Source organism: Mytilus trossulus, unplaced genomic scaffold, assembly GCF_036588685.1.
Source record: "Mytilus trossulus isolate FHL-02 unplaced genomic scaffold, PNRI_Mtr1.1.1.hap1 h1tg000629l__unscaffolded, whole genome shotgun sequence".
NCBI classification, from domain to species: domain Eukaryota; kingdom Metazoa; phylum Mollusca; class Bivalvia; order Mytilida; family Mytilidae; genus Mytilus; species Mytilus trossulus.
In genome coordinates, this window is record NW_026963424.1 from 81,596 (window position 1) to 91,214 (window position 9,619).

The following is a 9,619-nucleotide window of genomic DNA, read 5'->3' on the forward strand; positions in this document are numbered from 1 at the left end:
AGGCCAAAATTTAATAGATGTATATCATGCTAAAATTGTCATATTTCTTGCATTTTATATATAAAAAACCTGTACTCAATTTCCTTTTGTTTTCACAATTCCCTTTATTATCCAATGCTACATACTATTATGCTGCGATTGGTAAGCACCTATGTTTCCATGAAGTGCCAGCGCTGCAGGTCCAGAGCCGACTTTGCTCTTGTTCTTTCCCATTTTCATACTTAACAAGTTTTCTTTTCATGGTCTGTATGTTTATATTATTGGCAAGTGTTAACTAGAGATCAAAAGAGGTCAGGGCATCAACTTAATCGGAATAAAAATTAGCATGGTTATAAATGCCACTTGGCTAAGTACATGTAATCATGGTAATTAAGACAATATAAAAGAAAAAACACACCTGTCATATTTTAAATTTCTCTTTAATTACCGTTATCAGTGCCAGCTAAGTAAATTAACAGTAATAATTATACCCCCGCTCCGAAGGAGAGGGGGGGTATAGTGTTTTACCTCTGTCCGTCCTCTGTCAGTCCATCCGTAACACTTTTTTGTAACACTTTTCTCAGCTACTATGTATTACAGCTATTAGATATTTGGTATCAAGCATCAGGTTGGGGTGCTGTACCGTGTAAGTGGTTTTCAGGTCTGGTGCTCATCTACTTCCTGTTTACAGACTTAGTACATATATTAGACATAGGGGTATTAATGAAAAATTTTCATAACACTTTTCTCAACTACTATGTATCACAGCTATTAGATATTTGGTATCAAGCATCAGGTTGGGGTGCTGTACCATGTAAACGGTTTTCAGGTCTGTCGCTCTTCTACTTCCTGTTTACAGACTTAGTACATATATTAGACATAGGGGTATTAATGAAAAATTTTCGTAAGACTTTTCTCTGCTACTATGAATCACAGCTATTTGATATTTGATATCAAGCATCAGGTTGGGGTGCTGTACTGTGTAAGCGGTTTTCAGGTAACCTGTAGATAAATTTTTATTTGTACTTGGAACCTTTCCAGATGACTGTCTCATTGACAATCATACCACATCCTCTATTCTTATAACTAACTTGATAAGAAAATATAAAGTGCATCTTGAAAAAAAGCCATGGGATAAATATCAAAAAGGGATGTAGCTAGTCTATATTGTTATTGATATCCTTGTATTATACGCCTTAAATCATACTTTTCCTATAGAATATTCAAAATCTGCACTTCAAACTAATGAATTACACTATACAAAGGATGTATACGACAAAAGTTTAATCACATTATCAGCTGAAGTTCTGTTCACCCATAAAACATGGACAGTTGAAGATTTGGAAATTTTCTGAAAATACTGTGTAAAATTAATATAATAGTTAATACTTGTTTCATATGACATTTTACTTGCTTGTTTGTTGTGTATAAGGTATTGTTTTTTATTTCTTTGGTCAACTCACCTTTTTGTATATTATTTTATGTATATAATTTTGTTTTGAGGACTCCCAATAGATTAGCTAAATTGTATGGGGTAATCCTCAGTTGGTAGAGTATTTTGTCTTGCTTCTACAGTTTTCAGGCATCAAATTTTTATTGTATTTATGTTCATATATATATGTAAATACTTGCATGTCCTAATGCTTAACTGGCAGGTCGAAACTTTCCTGGTTCAGTTTAAATTAAACTTAGAATTATTTATTTTTATTTGTTGTCAAATATTAAATATCCTCTGAATACAATTTTTGAAATGAAAATAAAAATTGATGATTTTAAAAAAATTAAAAGCTCAAGTTTGGAATAGTTATGTACATTAACAATTATGTACTAACTTTTAGAACCAGGAAGGTCTCAGGGAAAGTCAGATGATATAGATATTTCTTGAAACCATGAATTTGATTCCTACCCTGACTGATGAGACCAAATGGAAGCAAATTTATAGGTATATAAATTTCTAGTTTTAAGCTCACCTGACCTAAAGGGCCAAGTGAGCTATTTCTATCACTTGGCGTCCGTCGTCGTCTGTCATCGTCAGTCCTTTAACTTTTTCAAAGATCTTCTTCTCTGAAACTGCCAAGCCAAAATGGAACCAAACTTGGCCACAATCATCCTTAGGGTAACTAGTTTAAATGTTGTGAACGACATTTCTGCCGGACAACCAACATGGCTGCCAAGGCTAAAAATAGAACATAGGGGTAAAATGCAAATATTAACTGCCATCTTGGAAACTGTAACAGATTGAGAAAATCTGACAGGGTGACAAATGTTCAGATTGACAAGATCTACCTTAGTTACTTTTGAGTTAAAATTGTCGGATGGCCCCCGCATAGGGGTTATTGCATATAAAAGACTATTTTTGGCCAATTTTAATGTTTTTGGCTATTATCTAATAAGTTTTAATAGATAGAAAAAAAATTAAAAATTGCAAAAATGATCAGCAATAAAAGCTCTACAAACAAGTCATTGATCACTTAATATTAGTGTTGTCAACGGTTAACCGGTTAACCGGTTAACCGGTCGAACGACCGAATACCGAATACCAAAAACGCTTACCGGTTAACCGGACCTTTTTAAAATTTTAATAAAATTGATGTAAATGTGTACTGAAATCATTAGTAAATAATGTGAAATGATTGTACGAATTGATTGGTACTTGATTAGACAGATCAATTGTTCAGTTTATTGATTAATCTTGTTAACCTTGAAAACATTTAAATTTTATTACTTAATTAGCACATAGACAACTTGTCTGTCAGCTCCGGGCAAGTATAATGTAAACATAATTAGCATATTAAGTTTATTTTGAACAGTTGTAAGCTGAACATGCTGAATAAATTTTACGATTTAGTTTATTTCTTCACTTTGACTTTATATTGTGTGTGCGTACATGTAAATATGCCACCTCCGTCATCTAAGGCTTGGTCTTTTTTTAAACGTAATGCCGACTCCAAAATAGTGAAATGCAAACTATGTGAAATGGAATTAGTCTATACTGGTGGTACAAGTAATATGCTGAATCATCTGAAGTTAAAGCACCCAATGACTTTTCTGAAACGCCTGAGAAAGTTAAGCAGTCATCGGTTTTAGACTTTGTTCAGACACCCAGATCTAGAAGATTTTCGTCTACTCAATCTGAACTAATAACAAATTCAATAGTGGATATGATTATATTGGATTACCTACCCATTCGCATTGTTGAGGGAAAAGGATTTTCAAAACTTATGTCGATAATAGCTCCAGAATTTAAAATTCCGTCTAGAAATACTATAAAATCCAGAATAGAAAAGTCATATAGTGACAAAAAAGAGAGTTTGATTAAAGAGTTAAATCTCATTGACAGCGTATCCCTTACTTCTGATACATGGACATCGAATGCTACAAAAAGCTTTTTAACAGTCCAGAACATCACGTTGACAAAGACTGGAATTTACAGTCAAATGTGCTTGTTACTCGTGAAATGCCTGAACGCCATACAGGCGAAAATCTTGCTGAACGACTGAAATCTACAATTTCAGAGTTTGAATTGGACGGTAAAATTGTGAGTTCTGTACATGACAATGCTAGGAACATGAATTGTGCATCAGAGAAATGTGACTTTGACGATATGAGATGCTTTGGTCATACCATTCAGCTTTGCATTAAACCATGCTTGGAAATACCCGCTATTGCCAAACTTACTTCACGTGCTCGTAAGTTAGTGGGACATTTCAAGCATTCAACTACAATAACTGCAGAAATGAGGAAAAGACAAAAGTTGTTCGGACTAAGACAGAACGAACTTATACAAGACGTAGTTACGAGATGGAATTCGACTCAGCTAATGATTGAACGCCTATGTGAACAACGCAGAGTTATTACGGATGTAATGCTAGATACAACTGTTACTAGGAAATGTGACACACATATGCTTCTCAAAGATCATGAGTGGGATTATCTGGTTGAAATTTCCGCAGTATTGAAGCAAATGTCTCATGTTACAACATACATGTGTCTGGAAAAGGACGTATCAGCCTCTGTAATGCTTCCTATTGTCAACGGACTCTTAAAAAAACACCTAAAAAACTCTGAAGAGGATAGTGCTCTTGCGCATAAAATGAAAGCAAGTATTTCGGAAGAACTCATCACCCGCTTTAAACCGTATGACATTGAAACTGCATCTACACAGCATGCTTTAGCGTCCTTACTTGATCCGAGGCATAGAACACTTAACTTTTTCTCCCCAGAACAAAAAAAAGTCGCCATTGAAATGTTAGAGTCCAAGTTAGACGATGTGCCATTAAAGCCCGCAGTTAAAACGTCATGAAAAAACCTTGGAACTGAAGTTGACAAGCAACCAGCCAAGAAACAAAGAGTCCAACGATCTTTGGACTTTCTTTTGTTTGACACCGACGAAGATACATCCTTTCAAGATGAATCGGAAATGTCCTTATACATCAAGGAGCGTGCTGTGCAAGATTCAAACCCACTCGAGTGGTGGAAAGAAAATAATTGTAAATTCCCCAGACTCTTTGTGTTAGCTAGACAATATTTAAGTATTCCTGCTACCTCTGTTCCGTCAGAACGAATCTTTTCATGCGCGGGTCTCATTGTTACTAAACTGAGAAATCGACTATCTTCCTCTGTAATCGACCAGATAATATTCCTGAATAAAAACTATGTACCCGAGGAAAAATGTGAATAACTCTTCTTTCGTTCTTTCTAAATGTACATACTTATAAATTTGTTTTTTTTGTAATTTATTACATATTGAAATCCTAATTGTGTTAGTGTTTGCATTATTGTGTTATAATACCCTGGGATAAATGTCAATTTATTGTATCATAAAACCAGTCATTCGTGAAGTACTTTGTATAAGACTTTGAACATCAACGTAACTACCGGTTAACCGGTTAATCGGTCGAACGATTATTCGGTTAACCGGTTAGGCATAATACTTAATATGAAGATTTTGTTTGAGAAATGAAATACACGTAATTGTAAATACTAAGATTGGTGAGATCAAAGAGTATCATAGAAAATAAGTGAATTTTTACAGATCTGAGCTAGGACTTAAGGGTTCAGAGCTAAAAGGGGCTAAAACGGACTTCTCTTTTTTTTTCATGAAATTTATATTTTTCATCTTATTTTCATTTTGATTTTTTCATTGTTTTCCTTATGAACTTCTGCACTGATAGAGTCTCGAAGGATTTAACGTAGCTTGTACCGTTTCCGAGCTATTTGGGGCCAAAGTGGTGCTCAATCCCAAAAAACAAACTTTTTTATTTCTCGTCCAATTTCAAAGGTTTTTTTTTTCTTTAGAGTCCTTATGAAATTTCCAACAGAGAATTTTAGCTAGGACTTGCAGTTTTTCCAACCTATTAAGGGCCAAAGTGGTGCTTTTTAGTACTAATGAAATTTCTGTGTCCAGCAAATTACTGTGTCAAACATATTATTGTGTCCACTTTAGAAGTGTGTCAACACTTGTCGATCATTGCGGTCATATCATGGTGCACTCGGCCAAGCTCTTTATTCTTGTATGTCGTTCATGAATTCAAAAATGCTTCATCCAATTGAACTGAAATTTTAAAATTAGGCTGGTAATGTCTGGTTACCTTTTTTTTTTCCAATTTTGCGATGTGTCCAGAGTTATGGGACTTTGATTTTTAAAAAAATGCCATATTTCTTGAATGTCGTACAGTAACTCAAAAATGCTTCATCTGATTAATCCGAAAATTTTAAAGAGAAAAGATTCCTGCATGGGATGATATAGTTTTTTGACAGAGAGTTTTATTCCAAAGTACAGAAATTTTGCTCTAAAAGTTGGGTAATTTTTGTTTTTATAGAAATCTACCGCAGAATTTTTCACTTCATGACGCAATTTCACGCCTACCAATCTCTCTCATTCACCACCAAATGTGATGCAAAGAAATTAATGAGAGAGACATCCGGAGCTGAATGAGAGAGATACATTTTAGATCAATTAGAGGTAAGTGTGTAAATTAAAACCTCTTACTCAAATTGTTTTAAAAATCAGAGAATGCTATTCTGTGGCAAATTCATTTCTCTATACTATCACGTGAAATGACTGTTTCAAGTTTCAGTTATACATCAAAACCTGAAATCGTCTTTCTGGAGACCTTAATTATCATGTTTACCTGAATCAGTCGACATTGCAAAAGCAATGCGGTGTCTGCCTTTTTGATTTTTCTCTATTTTCGGTATAACTTTACCATTTGCATCTCAATTTGTAAAAATAGAGGAAGAATACCTGGAGTGTTTTTTATAATATGGTTTTATTTTTCCAATGGTGTATATGATCAGTATTTTCAAATTTGCTCATTGATAAAGGTAACTTTTGCATGAATGGTGACTTGGCTTAGAACGGCATAGGCATGAATAAAAAACGGTCATAATACAAGACACAAATTCACTGTGGTCACCTCAAGTTTTTCAACAGGGTATCAAGCTCTGAATGACCCCGACAAGATTTAAAAAAAATATATATCGAACAGTATAACACATTAGTTTGTCACAACATCAACAAACATACAAAATAGAACTACTAAATGTACCCATGGCCAATATTTTCCTGCCTTTGAACTGGTGCATATGCATGCGAGGGGTTAGACAGATGTGGCCTTTGGAAAAATAAATCCATACTATAAAAATTCGTTAAGGTTCCATGGAATCAGTGATAACATGTAACTCTTAATTTGTTGATCTTCAAAAACTGTCCTGAAGAAAAATGTTCCCCACCTCATAATACTTAATAAGAGTCTCTGATGACGGAAAGATTTACAACAGACTGTACCAGAATGTAAATTGACAAAAAATAAGTCTTATTATCAATCAATTTTGGAAAAATCTATATTGTTGTTAAATTTTGATAAAAACACTGTACTTTTATCACTAAAAGCTTTGGTACTAGTTTCAGTTAGTTTCATGAAGGTTTGATATAAATATTGATAATTAAAAACTTTAACAATACACTACCCTTTAATGTGAAATGCAAAAAAAAAAATTAAAAAAAAACAAACCTAAGTCCATTTATCAGTACATTGTGGAAAAATAGATAAATATTTTTAGGTACAATTTCTTGATCATAAAGGTGCCTCGATCCAATTTAGAAGGAATTCCAAAGAGACATGCCGATAAAGTAAACGATGTTTAAAGAACTTTAACTACAGACTGAACCTAAATGTAAAGTGCAAAAAACTTATTCCAATTACCAGTGAAATTCAGAAAGAAAATCTTTTTTTTTTCTCAAAATTTAGTTTTGAAACATGCTATATCTCTTGATCATGAAGAAGCTGCTATCCAAGTTTCAAATGATTTGATTAAGATTTGATGAAGTCATTGATGTTTGAAATTTTTTTTAACCATAGCGTGTACAAAAGAATGTAGGACAGAAAGTCACAGGACAAAAAGTCACAGACAAAAAGTCACGGACAAAAAGTCACAGGACAAAAAGTCACAATTTAGTTTTTAGAATATTTTTCTTTATAAAGCAAGAAAAAATAATTTAAAAAATAAAAGTTTTGTTTTTTTCTTGAAGTGTTAAACTTAAAGCAACTTTGTAATTAAAAATTATTCAATAAATATCAATAATGATCAAATAATTGTTATGAAAACAAGATGTCATCATGACATGGTACTTAAATGGCTTCATGGTGCCAAGAAATATAATTTTTGAATGATTAAAATTTACTATTTTTTTATTTAACAAAGCTTATGAACAATGTCCTACACTTCAAAATGAATAGATGTAATAAAAAGATAATATTTCAAGATCTTTCTTTTATATATTCAAACAATTGTCGAAGGATTAATTGTGACTTTTTGTCCTGTGACTTTTTGTCCTACCTAATTTGTGACTTTATGTCCTGTGACTTTTTGTCCTGTGACTTTCTGTCCGTTTACCGTACAAAATATGATGTGCAACATACTGTCCATTTGCCAATAAAATTCAGAAAAAATAATAAAACTTTTTTTTCTCTCAAAATATTGTTATAGATAGTGCCTCCTCAACATAAAGTCACTGTCTAAATTTCAAATGATTTCATAATGATTTGATTAAGTTATTAATGTTTAAAGGAATTTAAACACAGGGTGTACCAGATGTTGATCATCACAACGCCGACGACGACGACGAAATTAAGGAGCGCTACGTCTCGCCTTCATGACTTTTGTTGCAGGCGGGACGGACAAAAATTGCTCTTGGCAATCTTCCTCTATTTTGATAAATTACATGAAAATGGTAACTTTATTATCAGAAAATAGAGAAAATCAAAAAAGGCAGACATCGCATTGCTTTCGCAATGTCGACTGAACCAGGTAAACATGATAATTAAGGTCCCCAGAAAGACAATTTCAGGTTTTGATGAATAACTGAAACTTGAAACAGTCATTTCACATGATAATTGTCGAACACTTTGATATAAGCATAAAGAAATTTGTTGTCCTCTCATGCACCACCACTTTTCTCCTGCATCACCACTAGTTCTCATGCATCACCACTAACTTCAAAGAATGATTGAGAGAAAACGGATAGAGTCTGACACTTGATATGACATGGTAGTGATACCTTGCTGGTAAACTTTCTACAACAGTGAAATTGGTAAGATAAGATTAGATTAACATTGATTTCTGGACAATTGTTTGACTTTTTTTCTTGTATTTCCATTGACATGTTTGTAGGAGAAAACGTCTTACGTTGTCAGTTTTGTGTTTACATGCAAGCAATGAATACCAACGTATAGAGAAATGAATTTGCCACAGAATAGCATTCTCTGATTTTTAAAACAAATTGAATAAGGGGTCTTAATTTACGTACTTACCTCTAATTGATCTAAAATTTATCTCTCTCATTCAGCACCGGGTGTCTCTCTCATTAATTTCTTTGCATTTGGTGGTGAATGAGAGAGATTGGTTGGCGTGAATTTGGGAACACTCTCTATTTTTCCCAAAAATATTTCATACTTTAAAATTATATGACTGAAAAGAGGAAACTTCGAGGCATCCGTTGATATATTTTTCTTTAAATTTAGTTGAATATTTAGTTCAAAAATATATAATGAAAAGTTCAGTTTTTGAACCCCAAAAATTTGATGTAAATTTCCGTTAGTGGGGTCACGTCAGTAAAACTAAAATCACACTGTAAATATTCTCACCTGCATAAATTGTATATGGTTACAAAGCCAATATTAAGAGCTTTATCCAGGTTAAATTTCATAATAGTAGTGTGGAATTTAACAGGTAAACTAACCAGTTAAAGTTACGCAATTTTCTTGATTTCTAGTATTCCGCCGCTCGTTAATCATCGATAACTTCAATTGTTTATTGGAAGGTTTCTTGACATTTTTACGACCTCTTTTCACAAGAAAACTACCCCTCATGCCTTTATTATTTTTCTAAAATTAGGATTTTATTGTTATGCGAAAGAAAATTTAATCTTGCAAATCAGTTATAAATCAGCTTCCCTGCATAATTTTTAGAATAATTTTATGATGAGTAAATCAAAAGTTATAGGTGAAAGTTTGAGACACGACGTAGAAAATTTACTGTTGTATCATAGAAATACTGAGAGATTCAAATCCCAATCGTTTTATATTGATCCCAGTTAAAATCAAATACTTAAAATATGCAGAATCCACATAGAGCC

The 9,619-nt window shown here is 33.1% G+C and overlaps 1 protein-coding gene across 1 annotated transcript; it reads left to right on the forward strand.

Annotated features, from left to right (window-relative positions):
- Positions 1–3,340: 3,340 nt before the first annotated feature.
- On the forward strand, positions 3,341–4,282 carry LOC134702693 (zinc finger BED domain-containing protein 4-like). The gene has a single exon (XM_063563409.1). The coding sequence runs from the start codon at positions 3,341–3,343 to the stop codon at positions 4,280–4,282; it is 942 nt and encodes a 313-aa protein (XP_063419479.1).
- Positions 4,283–9,619: the final 5,337 nt, after the last annotated feature.

Coding starts and splice junctions, on each gene's coding strand:
- LOC134702693 (XM_063563409.1), top strand. CDS start 3,341: ATGGACATCGAATGCTACAAAAAGCTTTTTAACAGTCCAGAACATCAC.